The sequence below is a fragment of the Pelophylax lessonae genome (genome assembly GCF_965119305.1).
Source record: "Pelophylax lessonae genome assembly, chromosome: 1".
In the NCBI taxonomy this organism is placed as follows: Eukaryota; Metazoa; Chordata; class Amphibia; order Anura; family Ranidae; genus Pelophylax; species Pelophylax lessonae.
The window spans coordinates 874,754,012-874,774,503 of NC_138768.1; the positions used below are offsets into that span (position 1 = coordinate 874,754,012).

General features: G+C 45.2%; 2 protein-coding genes across 2 annotated transcripts in view; both read left to right on the plus strand.

Annotated features, from left to right (window-relative positions):
* LOC309545654 (olfactory receptor 2A12-like) overlaps nucleotides 1-20,492 on the plus strand; it is a gene marked incomplete at both ends in the record, with an annotated part of 487,251 nt that overhangs the window by 122,653 nt on the left and 344,106 nt on the right. The gene's annotated exons all lie outside the window — the stretch shown is intronic.
* LOC309545804 (olfactory receptor 6X1-like) lies at nucleotides 18,268-19,218 on the plus strand (the record flags this gene model as incomplete). Its single annotated transcript, XM_082245163.1, has 1 exon — nucleotides 18,268-19,218. One exon carries the CDS (start codon nucleotides 18,268-18,270, stop codon nucleotides 19,216-19,218), a length of 951 nt encoding a protein of 316 aa, XP_082101289.1.

Sequence of the window (20,492 nt, forward strand, 5' to 3'; positions counted from 1 at the left end):
GTGTACGTGTGATATACATACACTTTTTTGGGATCATATTTTCTATTCCGCTATTTAATCAAAAACCTTTGGGGATCAGTTAAATTGGGGGATAGTCTGTGTTGGTACGTGTGAGAGAGATCCACCTTTCCAAGTTGTTGGGGTTCATCTCATACTTCTGAAGGTTTGAGGGTGCTGCCTGTTCCATACTCCCCCTACTCCTCATCTAGCCTTTTAGGGGTACAAACAATAGTAATTGGGGCCTAGTGTGGTTGTGTACGTGTGATATACATACACTTTTTTGGGATCATATTTTCTATTCCGCTATTTAATCAAAAACCTTTGGGGATCAGTTAAATTGGGGGATAGTCTGTGTTGGTACGTGTGAGAGAGATCCACCTTTCCAAGTTGTTGGGGTTCATCTCATACTTCTGAAGGTTTGAGGGTGCTGCCTGTTCCATACTCCCCCTACTCCTAGCCTTTTAGGGGTACAAACAATAGTAATTGGGGCCTAGTGTGGTTGTGTACGTGTGATATACATACACTTTTTTGGGATCATATTTTCTATTCCGCTATTTAATCAAAAACCTTTGGGGATCAGTTAAATTGGGGGATAGTCTGTGTTGGTACGTGTGAGAGAGATCCACCTTTCCAAGTTGTTGGGGTTCATCTCATACTTCTGAAGGTTTGAGGGTGCTGCCTGTTCCATACCCCCCCTACTCCTAGCCTTTTAGGGGTACAAACAATAGTAATTGGGGCCTAGTGTGGTTGTGTACGTGTGATATACATACACTTTTTTGGGATCATATTTTCTATTCCGCTATTTAATCAAAAACCTTTGGGGATCAGTTAAATTGGGGGATAGTCTGTGTTGGTACGTGTGAGAGAGATCCACCTTTCCAAGTTGTTGGGGTTCATCTCATACTTCTGAAGGTTTGAGGGTGCTGCCTGTTCCATACTCCCCCTACTCCTAGCCTTTTAGGGGTACAAACAATAGTAATTGGGGCCTAGTGTGGTTGTGTACGTGTGATATACATACACTTTTTTGGGATCATATTTTCTATTCCGCTATTTAATCAAAAACCTTTGGGGATCAGTTAAATTGGGGGATAGTCTGTGTTGGTACGTGTGAGAGAGATCCACCTTTCCAAGTTGTTGGGGTTCATCTCATACTTCTGAAGGTTTGAGGGTGCTGCCTGTTCCATACTCCCCCTACTCCTCATCTAGCCTTTTAGGGGTACAAACAATAGTAATTGGGGCCTAGTGTGGTTGTGTACGTGTGATATACATACACTTTTTTGGGATCATATTTTCTATTCCGCTATTTAATCAAAAACCTTTGGGGATCAGTTAAATTGGGGGATAGTCTGTGTTGGTACGTGTGAGAGAGATCCACCTTTCCAAGTTGTTGGGGTTCATCTCATACTTCTGAAGGTTTGAGGGTGCTGCCTGTTCCATACTCCCCCTACTCCTAGCCTTTTAGGGGTACAAACAATAGTAATTGGGGCCTAGTGTGGTTGTGTACGTGTGATATACATACACTTTTTTGGGATCATATTTTCTATTCCGCTATTTAATCAAAAACCTTTGGGGATCAGTTAAATTGGGGGATAGTCTGTGTTGGTACGTGTGAGAGAGATCCACCTTTCCAAGTTGTTGGGGTTCATCTCATACTTCTGAAGGTTTGAGGGTGCTGCCTGTTCCATACTCCCCCTACTCCTCATCTAGCCTTTTAGGGGTACAAACAATAGTAATTGGGGCCTAGTGTGGTTGTGTACGTGTGATATACATACACTTTTTTGGGATCATATTTTCTATTCCGCTATTTAATCAAAAACCTTTGGGGATCAGTTAAATTGGGGGATAGTCTGTGTTGGTACGTGTGAGAGAGATCCACCTTTCCAAGTTGTTGGGGTTCATCTCATACTTCTGAAGGTTTGAGGGTGCTGCCTGTTCCATACTCCCCCTACTCCTAGCCTTTTAGGGGTACAAACAATAGTAATTGGGGCCTAGTGTGGTTGTGTACGTGTGATATACATACACTTTTTTGGGATCATATTTTCTATTCCGCTATTTAATCAAAAACCTTTGGGGATCAGTTAAATTGGGGGATAGTCTGTGTCGGTACGTGTGAGAGAGATCCACCTTTCCAAGTTGTTGGGGTTCATCTCATACTTCTGAAGGTTTGAGGGTGCTGCCTGTTCCATACCCCCCCTACTCCTCATCTAGCCTTTTAGGGGTACAAACAATAGTAATTGGGGCCTAGTGTGGTTGTGTACGTGCGAGATACATACACTTTTTTTGATCATATTTCCTATTCCGCTATTCAATAAAAACCTTTGAGGATCAATTGAATTGCGGGATAGTCTGTGTCGGTACGTGTGAGAGAGATCCACCTTTCCAAGTTGTTGGGGTTCATCTCATACTTCTGAAGGTTTGAGGGTGCTGCCTGTTCCATACCCCCCCTACTCCTCATCTAGCCTTTTAGGGGTACAAACAATAGTAATTGGGGCCTAGTGTGGTTGTGTACGTGCGAGATACATACACTTTTTTTGATCATATTTCCTATTCCGCTATTCAATAAAAACCTTTGAGGATCAATTGAATTGCGGGATAGTCTGTGTCGGTACGTGTGAGAGAGATCCACCTTTCCAAGTTGTTGGGGTTCATCTCATACTTCTGAAGGTTTGAGGGTGCTGCCTGTTCCATACCCCCCTACTCCTCATCTAGCCTTTTAGGGGTACAAACAATAGTAATTGGGGCCTAGTGTGGTTGTGTACGTGCGAGATACATACACTTTTTTTGATCATATTTCCTATTCCGCTATTCAATAAAAACCTTTGAGGATCAATTGAATTGCGGGATAGTCTGTGTCGGTACGTGTGAGAGAGATCCACCTTTCCAAGTTGTTGGGGTTCATCTCATACTTCTGAAGGTTTGAGGGTGCTGCCTGTTCCATACCCCCCCTACTCCTCATCTAGCCTTTTAGGGGTACAAACAATAGTAATTGGGGCCTAGTGTGGTTGTGTACGTGCGAGATACATACACTTTTTTTGATCATATTTCCTATTCCGCTATTCAATAAAAACCTTTGAGGATCAATTGAATTGCGGGATAGTCTGTGTCGGTACGTGTGAGAGAGATCCACCTTTCCAAGTTGTTGGGGTTCATCTCATACTTCTGAAGGTTTGAGGGTGCTGCCTGTTCCATACCCCCCCTACTCCTCATCTAGCCTTTTAGGGGTACAAACAATAGTAATTGGGGCCTAGTGTGGTTGTGTACGTGCAAGATACATACACTTTTTTTGATCATATTTCCTATTCCGCTATTCAATAAAAACCTTTGAGGATCAATTGAATTGCGGGATAGTCTGTGTCGGTACGTGTGAGAGAGATCCACCTTTCCAAGTTGTTGGGGTTCATCTCATACTTCTGAAGGTTTGAGGGTGCTGCCTGTTCCATACCCCCCCTACTCCTCATCTAGCCTTTTAGGGGTACAAACAATAGTAATTGGGGCCTAGTGTGGTTGTGTACGTGCGAGATACATACACTTTTTTTGATCATATTTCCTATTCCGCTATTCAATAAAAACCTTTGAGGATCAATTGAATTGCGGGATAGTCTGTGTCGGTACGTGTGAGAGAGATCCACCTTTCCAAGTTGTTGGGGTTCATCTCATACTTCTGAAGGTTTGAGGGTGCTGCCTGTTCCATACTCCCCCTACTCCTAGCCTTTTAGGGGTACAAACAATAGTAATTGGGGCCTAGTGTGGTTGTGTACGTGTGATATACATACACTTTTTTTGGATCATATTTTCTATTCCGCTATTCAATAAAAACCTTTCTAGGGCAAGATCTTAAATTACAGAAATATGAGGAGACCGTCAAATAAGGGCCGTGGCCTGGGTCGTGGTGCTGCTGGTAGAGCTCCTGTTGCAAGGAGAGGACATGGTCGATCTGTGCCAGCTACACGCACAAGTGAAACACCTTCCTCAAGTGTGAGTAGGCGACAGAACCTGCATCAGTATTTGGTAGGGCATCAAACGCCCCTAGAAGTGATGAGGCCAGAACAAGTTGAGGCGATAGTAGATTGGTTTGCTGCTGACAGTGCCTCCAGTTCCTTCACATTGTCTCCCACCCAGTCTACTGCAGAAAGGTCAGAGTTGGCACCTGCAGCCAATGTCCAACCGTCTTTCACCTCACCCCCTTGCAAATCAGGCCAGCAGTCTGAGCCCCAAGCCATACAGCAGTCTCTTATTCTTTTTGAGGACTCTGTCAACAGGGTTTCCCAGGGCCATCCACCTAGCCCTGCCCCAGAAGTGGAAGAGATTGAGTGCAGCGATGCCCAACCACTTATTTCTCAAGATGAGTACATGCAAGGATCATCGCAGCACGTCTCCGATGATGACGAAACGCAGGTGCCAACTGCTGCGGCGTTCAGCATTGTGGAGACCGACAAGGAGGGCAGGGGTGAAGACTGGGTGGAAGATGATGTGGAGGACGATGAGGTCCTCGACCCCACATGGAATGAACGTCATGCAGGTGAACTGAGTAGTTTGGAGGAAGAGGCGGTGGTCGCACAGAGCCACCAGCACAGCAGAAGAGGGAGCAGGGTGCAGAAGCGGAGCGGCCGTGCCCTAGACACTACGCCCGCTACTGCCCAACGCAGCAAGGGAACGAGCGCACCAAAGTCAGCTCAAAGGAGTTCTCTAGCGTGGAAGTTCTTTAGAAAATGTGCTGATGACAGGACACGAGTGGTTTGCACCCTGTGCAATCAGAGCTTGAAGCGAGGCATGAACCTTCTCAACCTGAGCACAACCTGCATGATCAGGCATCTAAGTGCAAAGCACGAGCTGCAGTGGAGTACACACCTTCAAAACCAAGAAACGTCTCTGGCTCATCCTGCTTCCTCTTCTGCTGCAGTCTCGGCCGCTCCAGCCACATCTGTAGTGATACCGGCACCTGCCACCCCGCAAACAGACGATCTGTCAGCAACACCACCACCTGGGTCACCAACAACCATCTCCACAATGTCCCGTGGAAGCGTTCAGCTTTCCATCTCCCAAACACTTGAGAGGAAGAGGAAGTACCCCCCTACCCACCCGCGATCCCTGGCCCTGAATGCCAGCATTTCAAAATTATTGGCCTTTGAAATGCTGTCATTCCGTCTGGTGGAGACGCACAGTTTTAAAAACCTTATGTCGGTGGCTGTCCCACAGTACGTCGTGCCCAGCCGCCACTACTTTTCCAGGCAAGCCATCCCTTCCCTGCACAACCAAGTGGGGGAAAAAATCAGGTGTGCACTGCGCAACGCCATCTGTGCCAAGGTCCACCTAACTACGGATACGTGGACTAGTAAGCACGGTCAGGGGCGTTATATCTCCCTAACGGCACACTGGGTAAATGCAGTGGCGGATGGGCCTGAGGCGGATAGCAATTTGGCGCATGTCCTTCCACCACCGAGGATTGCAGGGCGCTTCAGTTTGCCTCCTGTTCCTAACTCCTCCTACTCCGCTTCCTCATCCTCTACCGCCTCCTCATCCGGACAGCGTAACACCTTCACCACCAACTTCAGCACGGCCAGGGGTAAACGACAGCAGGCAGTTTTACAACTTGCCTGTTTGGGGGACAAACCACACACCGCGCAGGAGTTGTGGAGGAGCATGGAACAGCAGACAAATGAGTGGTTGCTGCCAGCGAGCCTCAAGCCCGGCCTGGTGGTGTGCGATAACGGGCGAAATCTCATAGCAGCTCTGGGCCTAGCCGGTTTGACGCACATCCCTTGCCTGGCGCATGTGCTGAATTTGGTGGTGCAGAGGTTCCTTAAAAACTACCGCGATATGTCAGAGCTGCTGCAGAAAGTGCGGGCCGTTTGTGCGCACTTTCGGCGTTCTCACCCTGCTGCTGCTCGCCTGGCAGCGCTGCAGCGTAACTTCGGCCTTCCCGCTCACCGCCTCATATGTGACGTGCCCACAAGGTGGAACTCCACCTTGCACATGCTGGAAAGACTGTGCGAGCAGCAGCAGGCCATAGTGGAGTTTCAGCTGCAGCACGCACGCGTGAGTCGCTCTGCGGAACAGCACCACTTCACCACCAATAACTGGGCCTCCATGCGAGACCTGTGTGCCTTGTTGCGCTGTTTTGAGTACTCCACCAACATGGCCAGTGGCAATGACGCCGTTCTCAGCTTAACTATCCCACTTCTATGCCTCCTTGAAAAAACAATTCGGGCGATGATGGAAGAGGATGTGGCACAGGATGAGGAGGAGGAGGAGGATGAAGAGGTAACATTTCCAAGGCTTTCAGGGCAGTCATTCGCAAGGGGCTCCGAGGGTGGGTTCCTGCACACGCAAACGCCAGGGACGCAATTGTCCAGCAGGGGCACAGTTCTGGAGGATGAGGAGGATGAGGAGGAGGAGGAGCTGGAGGAGGAGATGGAACCATGTTCACAGCAGGGTGGCACCCAGGCCAGCTCATGGCCATCACTGGTGCGTGGCTGGGGGGATACAGAGGACACGGACCATACACCTCCCACAGAGGACAGCCTTTCGTTGCCTCTGGGCAGCCTGGCACACATGAGCGATTACATGCTGCAGTGTCTCCACAACGACCGCCGAGTTGCCCACATTCTAACTTGTGCTGATTACTGGGTGGCCACGCTGCTGGATCCCCGTTACAAGGACAACGTACCGTCCTTAATTCACTCACTGGAGCGCGATCGCAAGATGCGCGAGTACAAGCGCACGCTGGTAGACGCCATGCTGCTGGCATTCCCATCTGACAGCGGGGCCACAGTGGAAGCACAAGGCAGAGGAGGAGGAGGAGGAGGTCGCCAACGCAACCAGGGCACCGCCAGCACCTCAGAAGGCAGGGTTAGCATGGCCGAAATGTGGAAAAGCTTTGTCAGCACGCCACAACAAACAGCAGCACCAGCAGCTCAGATGGAACGTCTTAGCAGGAGGCAGCATTTTACCAACATGGTGGAGCAGTATGTGTGCACACGCCTACATGTAGTGAATGACGGGTCTGCCCCCTTCAACTTCTGGGTCTCCAAATTGGGCACATGGCCTGAGCTTGCCCTTTACGCCTTGGAGGTGCTGGCGTGCCCTGCAGCCAGTGTATTATCTGAACGGGTATTTAGCACGGCTGGGGGCGTTATAACAGACAAGCGCAGCCGCCTGTCCAGAGACAATGTGGACAAGCTCACGTTCATTAAAATGAACCAGGCATGGATCCCACGGGACTTTTCCGTACCTTGTGCAGAATAGCAATGGATACCGACCTTACCCACCCATTGTTCCATTTTTGCTCTTTCTCACTCTTTTGGGGTGTACCCTCATTTAAAATTTGTGAAAAGAAGCAGTGTTGGCTACCTCGTCCTCCTCCTCAGGGCCAGATTAATGTAGGGGCTATTGGAGCTGCAGCTCCAGGCCCCTACCTTTTATATAGGCCCCCGGGTTGGCCATATTCACTGTTACCGCTCTTCTGTCACTTGTAAACACAGAAGTCTAGCTTCTATGCTCACTTCCCCAGGCAGCACCCTCAGAACCTCCCCACACAGCGCGAAGGCCGGACAAGGAGGGACAGTTGGCGATGCATGGATGTGTTTATGGGCTTCAGAGACAGCATCCCATGTTGAATTAGGCATGCATGGCTGCACCCTTCCTCCTCTGGGTGCATGGCAAGGCACGGCCCTAAGGCCCTTCAAAATCCTCAGCACCAAGCCCATGATGCTGTTAATCCGGCCCTGGTCCTCCTCCACCGCCGCTTCCACCTACACCGCCCATAGGTGTGCGCAGCCTATTGCATTAAGGTGTGCACCCCAAAGTTGAAATACACATGCATGTGTTTGCCAGCAGGGAGAGTAATGTATCGGGGCCATGTACCTGTAGGCAAGGAGAAATAGAGCAGAGCAGGTCCCAGGGAGATCTTTCCCATCTCCTCACTGGCAATGCTATGTGCCCTAGGTGATTAGGGTGTGCCCAGGCACACCCAGCACACCCTGTGCGCACGCCTATGTCACCGCCACATCCACCACCACCTCAACCTCCCTCCTACTCCATATGGGCCTCGTCCTTCAGAGATGAAGAAGAACATTGTTTTATTTTTCTGTTTTTTTTTGTTGTTTTAAGTTATTTCCCTATCCACATTTGTTTGCAGAGCACTTGCCATGCTCTTAATTACGTTTTGCTGCCATTTGCAGCACTCTAGCCCTTTCCTTTGGTGTTTTAGAGCCATTTTAGTGCCTTAAAGTTCGGGTCCCCATTGACTTCAATGGGGTTCGGTGTCCGGGAAAAGTTCGGTAAAAGTCCGGGACACGGACCCGGACTTTTTTTTAAAGTTCGGCCGAACCCGTCGAACACGGACATCTAGGTGTCCGCTCAACCCTACTCATAAGCATCCTTAGGCTACGTTCACATCTTGGTGTTGCTATTACAGGCGTTTTTTATGGGCGTTTTTGCAGGCGTTTTACAGGCGTTTTTAGATTGAATCGAAGAAAAACGCCCCCAAAACGGCCCACAGCGCCTACATGTGAACGTAGCCCGTTTTGGGGCGATTTTTGATCAAAAAATTGCACAGGTGATCAAATACCGCCAAAAGAAAGCTCTGTTTGTGGGAAAAAAAGGACGCCAAATTCGTTCAGGTACAGCGTCGCACGACCGCGCAATTGTCCGTTACAGTCACACAGTGCCGAATCGCAAAATACCCCCTGGTCGTTTAGCAGCCAAATCCTCCGGGGCTTAAGTGGTTAACACACTTTGCTAATTAGCCAAGTATGGGGATATACCTGCAGGAAAATGTGTACTAAAATGAAAAAGCTTGGCCATACCCATATGGAAGAAATATGTATTTCCAATATATTTAGAGACCAAAATATAGAAAAATATATTTAATATGGCTCAAATTGTAGCATTTCAAAACGATTTCCTATATATTTGGTATAAAAAAAAAATCTTTAAAATATATTTTTAATATATTTTTCTTCCATGTGGGTACGTGTTTCCCGATTAAATATTTTGTGGGATACCCTAGATAATGTGGAGGTTCGATGTAACATTGTTCTAGTGAAAAATGATTGAGCAGGAAAGGTGTCTAGAACGTGGTAATTTGATGGTGTTTACTAAGGAATAAACTATGTGCATGTTTTTCTAATCCACCAGTTCTTTCCATTTTACATGGGCGATACAGCGGATTTTTCATTCGCATTCAACAATCAGCATGCTTGAGTTTGGTAAAGTGGAACTTTTGGAGCTTAGTTGGTGTTGCGCATGCGCACATGAGCTCTCTTGCAGCTCGGGACTTGAGGAGCTATTTTTACTTTCTACACTTTTGCAGAAATCTCTCTTTCTAGGTCAGTTTTTGACACAGTTTAAAAGCTATTCATCTCCAAATGATTTCCCACACCTTCCACAGTGATTTGGGATTTTTGGGGGTACTCAAAAACATTTGGCAAAACATTAGTCGAGCTTTTAGCTGACCTGTTTTTAAGTCGCGCCCTGACATTGTAGCATCTTAATGAATCTAACACTAGACGTTATTGGCCGCCCGCCGATTTGAATACCGATTTCATATGTTCAGATTCGCCAATTTGACAAAATCCCGGCGTTAGACAAATAGCGGTACTATGAATTAGGCCCACAGTGACAAAAGCACTTATAATGTATTATAACTGGTGTGATAGACCAATTGCCCCCCCCCCCCCTCAATGCCACATATTAAAGTGGGGTGTTATCTGAGTAAACATTTTCAAGTGTATTTGTGTCATGCAACAATATTGCCTACTTTGCTGAGTGAAGTCTGGTACACACAGCACCAAACTCACTGTCCAATTTTTTTGAACATTTGGCCTCTTTTGCTGTGTTAACTCTGCTACACACAGTGACAACAGTTAATGGCCAATTATTTGTAGAACTGGCGGACTGATGGACCGGCAGATAGGGAGGAGAGGCAGGCAGAACTTGCATTGCAGAAGAGGTAGAAAGCAGACTGCAAATGTATCAGGAGCGAGCCATCAACCATGTACAGTCACATCTGGCACTCCGAGGACGCTGGCACATGGCTCCGCAGTGTGGGCTTTTATTAATGTGTCCGTTGCTGATACCAGTGTTGCCATCTGCAGCCTTTGCAGTCAACGCATAAGTTGCAGTAAGCCCATCATTCACCTAGGGACAACCGCCTTAAGAAGGCCTCTGAAATCCCATCACCAAGCCCAGTGGGAGCAAAACTGTCAGAACCCACAAAGCCACACTCCATGCTCTCACCGTCCAACCTCTTCTCCTTCTCCTCCCCCTTCTCCTGTCTCCTCACAGTTGTCCAACATTCCACCTTCCATGATGCCGTCGTCACGTTTTTCTGGAAATAGGCAGGCTACTGTGGCTCAAATGTTGGAGCGTAAAAAAAGGTGTCAGTTCAACCCATGTGAGCTCATGTTTGCGGCCTAAACAGCCCGCCACCAACTTGTGTATACTGTGAACGCCTACTGTACCTCTAGCCATCATATACTACGTTCTTTGCTGTCAGTTCAACCCATGTGAGTTCATGTTGGCGGCCTAAACAGACCGCCACCAACTTGTGTATACTGTGAACGCCTACTGTACCTCTAGCCATCATATACTACATTCTTTACTGTCAGTTCAACCCATGTGAGCTCATGTTGGCGGCCTAAACAGCCCGCCACCAACTTGTGTATACAGTGAACGCCTACTGTACCTCTAGCAATCATATACTTCATTCTTTGCTGTCAGCTCAAACCATGTGAGCTCATTTTTGGAGCCTATCTGAGTATACTTTTACAAGTGTATTTGTGTCCTGCAACAATATTGCCTCTTTTGCTGAGTGAGGTCTGATACAAGAAAAAAATATATTATCCAACAAAATGAATTGTCCAATCACAGGAAACATTCCTCAACGACGGAATAAACAATGGTGATGTAGAAAGTCCAATATGTATAAATTGGTGCAAATCAAATAAGTGCAGCAAATCCCGTCACCAGTGAAGGTAAAAATATGTTGCGCTCACCAGATAGATGGGACCCCAAACACCTTATAGTGTAGGAGTCAAACAGGCTTAAAATGATGGAGTGTCCCCACAGATTTTCACCGATTCCAATGGAAACCATGCAAATCTCCAGCAGATGGAATTGTTCAGAGATTCCCCTTCAACATGGTGGATGGTGAATCCGAAAAGAAATGGAGGGACATATAGCGTAATATTGCTAAGATCAATTTATTATCAATAAAGCTGATACACTTACAGACATCCGTGAAAGACAGGCATATAAAATGTAAAACAGCTGGGCTGACCAAGTCCTCTTTAAGACAGATACTGGCCAATTATTTGTAGAACTGGTGTGATAAACCTGTGGCCCCTGTGACGGTATGCGAGGTGAGGTAGTAGATAATCGCTATATTTCACCTCGCATACATTCTGTAGTGAGAAACTGAACCGGAATCCAGCCTGGGTTTTTCCAGCCTCCGTGACAGGCTAGGTTCCATCCAGAGATTGTGAGTTACCTGAGTCCATGCTCAGGTGAACTTTAAATGAACAGGAATAGAGCACAAAAATGCTCTGGCCTGAGACTCAGAAGGGGATCTGAGAGAGGAGCTTGGTTTGGACTTTAAAAGGTTTGCTTTTCCATGTGTTTTGTGGGTGATGGGGACCAGCCCCACACTGTATAGTGAGGAAAATTCCTGTATAGTTTAGCGCCGGACGGCAAGGATTTATTTTACTGTTTTGTTGTTTGTTTCATATTTGCAAACCTCTGCTGAATAAAGCTGGCAACCCACCAGACTTTTAAGAAAATTACCTGCATGCTGGCCTTACTTTCCTGAAAAAGGTGATCCCTGTGAGCTAATCTCCCACACCCCCCAATACCACAGATTGAAGCGGGGTGTTATCTACACAGACACATGGTCTAGCAAACACGGGCAGGGAAGGTATATCACTTTTACTGCCCACTGGGTGAACCTTCTGATGGCTGTTAAGCATGCAACCCGTGGCACCCGTGTAGATTTAGTTGTACCGCCACGGATTGCAAGCAGGCCTGCCTCTTCTTCTCCTCCTCCTCCATCCTCCCTCTCCTCCTCGGCTGACTCCTCCTCTTCTGCTGCTACCGTCTCTTCTCCTGCGCCGCCCAAGATCCCCAGAACCTTTTCCACATGCCAGGTGAGACGTTGCCATGCTGTGCTGCGTCTGTTGTGCGTGGAAGCCAAGACCCACACTGGTCCTGCACTCCTTTCAGCTTTGTGTTCACAGGCAGATCAGTGGCTGACACCGCTGAATTTGTCAGTTGGTAAAGTGGTGTGCAAAAACAGTGCCAATCTGCTGAGCACGTTGAAACAGGGCAAAATAACACACGTGCCATGCATGGCACACGTCCTGAACTTGGTGGTGCAGCAATTCTTTGCCAAATACCCTGGGGTCCAGGACGTCTTGCGGCAGGCCAGGAAAATCTCGGGCCATTTCCTAAGATCTTACACAGCCATGGCTCGCCTTGCTGAGATTCAGCGGCGACACAACCTGCCCCTCAGGCGTCTTATTTGTGACTGCCCCGACGCGATGGAACTCAACGTTGCATATGCTCGATAGGCTGCTTCAAAAGAAACGTGCAGTTAATGACTACCTGTTAGAACTCGGTGGCAGGACAGGTTCTGCGGAGCTTGGGTTTTTTTCACCTCGCCAGTGGCTGCTCATGCGGGACGCAGGCAGATTTCTGCGGCCATTCGATGAGATCACCAAATGGGTCAGTCACGACCAGGGCGCCATTAGTGACATTATACCTTACGCCTTCTTTCTGGAGCAAGCATTGCGTCGTGTCATTGATCAAGCCGTCGAGGAGCAGGAACAGGAAGATTAGGAAGTCGCAATGTTGAATGAATTCCCAGGGGGTGCTACTCCATCTGAGAAAATTCAGCTGCAGGAGTCTGAAGAGGAGTCGGAGGAGGATGGTGCTGGGAGGGATGAGGAGGAGCAAGAAGAGCATACTTTAAACCTTTCTGGGATCCCTGGTGTTATCCGTGGATGGGGGGAGGAGAACGAGGACGACATTATCCTGGATGATGAGCTGGAAGCAGGCCACTATACCGCTTCCAGTTTAGTGGGAATGGGGGCCTACATGCTGCAGTGTTTTAAGGGGGACCCCCGTATAAAACGCATAAAGGCCAAGGACCATGTACTGGGTGGCAACGTACTTAGACCCCCGGTACAAACACAAAATTGCGGAAATGTTACCACAATCACAGAGGGCGGTCAGAATGCAGCACTTCCAGGCCTTGCTGCGGGAAATGCTGCATTCTGCTTTTCCGTGCGCTGGTAGAGAAATGTCCAGTCACAGAGAGACAGTTGCGGGTAGCAATCCAACAGCGCCTGCAAGAAGAGGGCGGTTGGAAGATGTCTTGGTCACTTCAGATATAAGATCCTTCTTTCAGCCGAACCATGGACAGCTGTACTCCCGATCCAGCATGAGGGAACGCCTAGACCGGCAGGTGTCCGACTACATCAGGTTAACGGCCGATGTGGACGCTCTGAGGAGTGATGAACCCCTGGACTACTGGGTGGGCAGGCTTGACCTCTGGCAAGAGCTTGCACAATTTGCAATGGAAATATATATTTATATGTCGTCTATCCTCAGACGAGGTCTGAGCTCTGTGGGTTCGGTATATAGACGACATCCTCCTCCTATGGAAGGGTGATATGACATCTCTAGAATCTTTTATGAGCTTCCTAAATTGTGATGATAGAGGCATTCAATTGTCTTATGAAGCAAGTGATACACAGGTACATTTTTTAGATCTTGAGATCTCCCTTATCAACAACCAGATCATTACAAAGACTCACTTTAAAAGTACGGATCGCAATTCGTACCTCCCTACAGATAGTTGCCACCATAGAAGTTGGGTAAATTCAATACCCAAAAGCCAATTTACTAGGCTTAAGCGGAACAGCACCCTTAATGAAGATTTCCTGAAACAGTCTGAGATTCCCAAAAATAGATTTATAGTTAAAGGTTATAAATCTACAGATTTGGAAATGGATATCCAGAAAGTTTCCCAGATTGATAGGTCTTCTTTATTATCAGATTCACATAGACGGGTGAACTCTGACTATGCTAAGTGGTCTTTCTTTACTGAATTCTCTCTACAACATAGGTCCATTAAGAATATTATCAGAAAACACTGGGATATTTTAAGAAACGATAGAATTCTGCAACCTGTACTTCCAGAAGGGGCTATGACTACCTTTAGGGGAGCTCCATCCCTAAGAGGCCAATTGGCCCCTAATGTTATCAATGCACCCGTTAAACCAATTTTTTTCCATAATTTTATTGTTTTTTTTGCGTGCAGAAAATGTAGAGTCTGCAAATTGAATGCGGACTCCAGGAGGAAGTTTCTGACTTTTCAATCCAATACCACCAATGGGATTTACTATATCAAGTTTTTTGCTACCTGCAATACAACTTATGTAGTTTATTTGATTACTTGTCCATGCAAAAAACAGTACATTGGTCGGACTATCAGAACTTTCTCCATCCGTGTAAACGAACACATATCTAACATTATTGCCGGAAAAACCAATCATAGTGTCCCAAAACATTATTTAAGTAATCATAATAAAGATCCTAGGGGCACCACTTTTCAGGTGATTGACAGATATATTGTTCCATGGAGAGGAGGGTCGGGTAAACGAGGAGTTTCCCGTTTAGAAACTTACTGGATTTACACTTTGCAGACTTATGTGCCCTATGGCTTATATGTTGAATGGGACATCAACGCTTTTATTAGCACTTCTTAAGTTTTGATGTTCCCATCCACATTTGCCTCGTGATTTGACACATAATCGTACTTTATCATTTGGGTTTAATTATTGAGGTCCCTTTGTCGATGTTGCTTTAGTACTAATTTACAATTTTAATAATACCTCTTTATTTGCACCAAACCTAGAGGTTTTTTATGAGGTTATTTAATTAATCTTATATGATATTTATGAGATTTAATTGTAGTAATTTTTATGTAATTTCTATCTATTGTTCCCCAAATTACTGTTTTTAATACTTTTTAACACTTTTGTGGGTGAATTGCTGTAGATGTTTGATCTATGGCTTCCCTATTATGTTTACCGTCACTTCCTGGTCTGAGATGAAGGCTTGGACGTATTTTGATGTCACTTCCGGTGACGCGATTGCATCACTTCCGGCGTAACCGGAGATGGCACCGGTCGTATACAATCATCCCTTAGCCAATTGGAGAGGTTGACTGCGTCACTTTTTGATGACGCAAGATGCTTATCATCATCCTTCAGTCAACCGGAGAGATTGTTTTCTGGGAGCGTCACTTCCTGGCGACGGAACAGCCTCATTGATTGATTTCATAGGGAGGTCTGAACCGCACGTCAGGGAAGCATGGCTACAATACTGTTGGATATCGTCATTATAATTAAATAATGCCCATTTGGATTGGTTCCCAGTAATGAAGATACCTCCCAATTGGTGCACCATAAGGAGGTTTGATTTACACGCCGGCGCCATATTGGAATGGCCCGGTTTGTCATAATTTCCTGATTTTCATCAGCTGTTCCTATACACCCTTATAAATACAAGGTATGTTGATTTTGGCACCAGGCTAATTCCTTTGAAAATATTATATGTAATGAAACGCGTTAGATTTGTCAAGAGTGCAGAATTGAATTGAATGCTCCTTACCATCTGACCCATTGTAAGTGCATTACTTTTTTTATTTTAATAAATCATTTAAACGGAATCACGCTATGGAGTCTCTCCGGTTTATCCCATATACACTTCTCTGAGTGGGGATTTTTAGATATCCATACGTGGACCACCCTTGAAGGACCCTTCAACATTTTACCACCTGGAGAATCCGTGGAAGTCATTACCATTCTGTTCCAGGGAGATCATCACTTTCAGCCTGCATGACCCAATTACTGTAAGGTAGTTTGGGTCCATGCCATCTGGTGAGCGAATTATATATTCTCTTTTGGTGTGGGATTGTTATTATCACAAGGCAGTCACTAATCTGTGTGGGACTGGTCACCTTAGATTTGTTCAGTTTTTGATTAATTGGACTTTAATTTTGGACTTTAAGTGTGTATTTATTTACACTCACCTCTTATATTTTTGAGCGCTGCACAATTTATGTTTGGATGCCATCACAGTCTGTTGGAGTGTAAGCAGCTACTTGTTCACTATTTTTTGTTAGCGCAGTATTTTTCACTATAACTTCACCATTGAGAGGAGTTAGCAATCATAGGAGCTAATTAATTTATGTGCCTAAAAGAAGCATATCAATAGGAGAGAAAAGCAAAGTGACAAAGAGATGAGCTCATCAGTGCTCTGCTTATCCTTTCACTGTCTAGTCATAGTTTGAGGTTGGGTCTTGGATACCCTGGACCAGTTGAAATGGGTTAAATGATGTGTGACAAAAAAATGTAATGCAGAGTAAATCTCCGGGCTAGGACTGAATATTGCAGTGAAAGCAGCTTTTGTTTTAATCTTTTAATAAGCTCTTAATTTATAACTTTTTATTTTAGTTAGTCATAGTAGCACCATTCAATTGAAAGTCGTAACCAAAATACCACACAAAATCATGAGATATGGATAAAGAGAGATATGACACTAATATAGTATTCTCAGTATATACACTATATTGTCAAAAGTATTGGGACACCTGCCTTTACGTGCAGATGAACTTTAATGGCATCTCACACTTAGTCTTTCGGGTTCAATATTGAGTTGGCCCACCCACACTTAGTCCGTTGGGTTAAATATTGAGTTGGCCCACCCTTCACAACTATAAAAGCTTAAACTCTTCTGGGAAGGCTGTCCACAAGGTTTAGAAGTCTGTTAATGGGAATGTTTGACCATTCTTCCAGAAGCCCATTTGTGAGGTCAGGTGTTCAATCGGGTTGAGGTCAGGACTCTGTGCAGGCCAGTCAAGTTCCTTCACCCCAAACATGCTCATCTATGTACCTTTCTTTGTGCAGTGGTCCAAATCATTTGGTGGAGGGGGGCTCACAGTCTCTGCTCAAATTCATCTCAAAGGTGTTCGATCGGGTTGAGGTCAGGACTCTGTGCAAGTCAGTCAAGTTCCTCCACAATAAACTCGCTCATCCATGGACCTTGCTTTGTGCAGTGGTCCAAATCATTTGATGGAGGGGGGATTATAGTGTGGGGGTGTTTTGCAAGGGTATAGTATACTATATTACCAAATGTATTGGGACACCTACCTTTACACACATATTAACTTTAATGGCATCCCAGTCTTAGTCCATTGGGTTCAATATTGAGTTGGCCCACCCTTTGCAGCTATAACAGCTTCAACGCTTCTGGGAAGGCTGTCCACAAGGTTTAGCCACTGGTCCAAATTATTGGGTGAGGGGGGATTATGGTGTGGGGTTGTTTTTCAAGGCTTGGGCTTGGCCCCTTAGTTCCAGTAAAGGGAAATCTTAAGGTGTCAGCATACCAACAAGGCATTTTGGACAATTTTATGCTCCCAGCTTTGTAGGAGCAGTTTGGGGATGGCTCCTTCCTGTGCAAGCATGACTGTGCACCAGTGCACAAAGCGAGGTCCATAAAGACATGGATGAGAGAGTTTGGGGTGGAGGAACTTGACTAGCCTATACAGAGTCCTTACCTCAACCGATAGAACACCTTAATGGGCCATACACACTATAAAATTTTCTGAAGACTTTTTCCTTTAGACTTACCAAAACCATATAATATGAGATCAAACCTAAACACTTTCAATTTGTATGCAATCTGGCAGGCCCTTGCACTACATAGAAAAGGTAAATCTGAAGGAAATCTAACCACAAAAGTTGGATAGTGTGTATCCAGCTTTAGGATTAATTAGAGCGGAGACTGCGAGCCAGACCTTCTCTCCATCACAAGTTCTTGACCTCACAAATGCGCTTCTGGAAGAATGGTGAAACATTCCCATAGACACACTCCTAAACCTTGTGGACAGCCTTCCCAGAAGAGTTGAAGCTGTTATAGCTGCAAAGGGTGGGCCAACCCAATATTGAACCCTACGGACTAAGACTGGGATGCCATTAAAGTTATAGTTATGGTGTAAATCATTTCCATTTCCATAATATTTGCAACTATGTGTTTAAGAATAAACTAATATATGGATGATTGACTGCCTACTTCTTCAATATGAAAAATTGGTTTTATGAAAAATTGGTTTTTAACAAAAAAATAATTAGGAGCTGTAAGGCAGATTTAATTATTGATCCTCTAAATATTGTATGTGATGTGTGATTGTCTCCTCCACAGATGACGTATCCCGAGAATTGCACAGTCGTCACTGAAGTTCTGCTCACTGAATTTAACGTTTTTCAAGGCTTCAGGACCCCAATGTTTGTTCTGTTTCTGATCATTTACCTTTTGATTTGCTTTGAAAATGTATTGATCATCTATGTCATTTTTGGTAGCGCTCGTCTCAAGGCGCTGATGTTTTTTATAATTCAGAGCATGTGTGTATGTGATCTGTTGAGCATTTCAAACATTATTCCAAAATTACTACATGACGTTCTTCATGAGAGACCGACCTTCACAGTCACTGGCTGCATTGTACAATTACAGATGTACGGGACTGCAGGAGATATGGCTTCCTTTCATTACGTGCTAATGTCTTATGATCGATACTTGGCGGTTTGCCATCCATTACGCTATTCCTCCATTGTGAATTACAGAATTTATTTTCAGGTGGTCATTGTGTTTTGGGTGATTTCAGTTGCGTGTGCAAGTGTAATATCCGGGTTACTGAGTCGGTTACAGTTTTGTGGCCATAACACAATTCATCATTTATTCTGTGACTTTTCTCCATTCCTGGACCTGGCCACCTCCGATACAACGCATATTCGTTTCCTCTCTTCTGTTTTAAGCTTCTTCGTTATTGTGGGCACAATTTCTACAGTTTTTCTGACATACGTCTTTATAATTTACACGGTTTTTAAAATTCCCTCATCCTCCGGGAGGAAGAAGACCTTCTCTACATGTAGTTCCCACCTCATTGTGTTCTCCATGCAAAACAGTCTCACTCTTGGTATCTATATGTTGCCAGCCAAGGTAGTGACCCTTCAGTTCACCAACACTTTCACATTCATATTCTTTTTCTGGACCCCCTTAGTGAACCCGCTGATCTATACATTTAGAAGTAAAGAGTTTCGTGCAGAATGTCTAAAAAAGATTAGGACAATGAAGCTGAACTGTATACATATATAAAATGCAAATATTATTGCAGCTCAGTATTTTCTAATAAATCATTAAAGCGCTTGTAAACCCTTACATATACAATGCTGTGAAAAAGTATTTGACCCGTTCCTAATTTTTTTTTTTTTTTTTACTTATTTGTCACACTTAATTGATTCAGATCATCAAACAAATTTTAACAATACACAAAGATTACCCGAGTAAATTTAAAATGCAGTTTTTAAATGATGATTTCATTTATTAAGGGATAAAAGCTGTCGAAAAATGCCTGGTCCTATGTGAAAAAGTAATTGCCCCCCTAAACCTAATAACTGGTTGTGTCACTCTTGGTGGCAACAAATGCAATCAAGTGTTTGCGATAACTGGCAATGAGTCTTTCACATCGCTGTGGAGGAATTTCAGCCCACTCTTCTTTGCAGAATTGTTTTCATTCAGCCACATTGAAGGGTTTTCCAGCATGAACGGCCTGTTTAAGGGCATGCCACAGCTTCTCAAAAGGATTTAAGTCCGGACTTTGACTATGCCACTCCAAAACCTTAATTTTCATTTTCTGTGCAATTCAGAGGTGGACTTGCTGGTGTGTTTCAGATCATTGTTCTGTTGCCTAACCCAGATGCACTTGAGCTTGAGCTCAGGAACTCATGGACGGACATTCTCCTTCAGGATTTTCTGGTAGAGAGCAGAATTCATGGTTCCACCAAATGTGGCAAGCCATCCAGGTCCTGAAGCTGCAAAGCAGGCCCAAACCAGTACACTATCACCACCATGTGACTATTGGTATGATGCTCTTTTTATGAAATGCTGTGTTAGTTCTATGCCAGATGAAACGGGCACACACCTTCCAAAAAGTTAAACTTTTGTCTCATCAGTCCACACAATATTTGTCCTAAAAAGTCTTGGGGACAATCAAGATGTTTTTTGGCAAATGTGAGACGAGCCTTTGTGTTCTTTTTGGTCAACAGAGCCTTGGAACTCTCCCATGGACGCCATTTTTGCCCAGTCTCTTTCTTATTGTTGAATTATAAACACTGACCTTACCTGAGGCAAGTGAGGCCTGCAGCTCTTTATATGTTGTTCTGGGTTCTTTTATGACCTCCTGGATGAGGTGTCGTCGTGCTATTGGAGTAATTTTGGTTGGCTGGCCACTCCTGGGAAAGTTTACCATTGTTCTACGTTTTCTCCATTTGTGAATACTGGCTCTCCTCATGGTTCACTGGAGTCCCAAAGCCTTAGAAATGGCTTTGTAACCCTTTCCAGACTGATAAATGTCAATTCGTTTTTTTTTC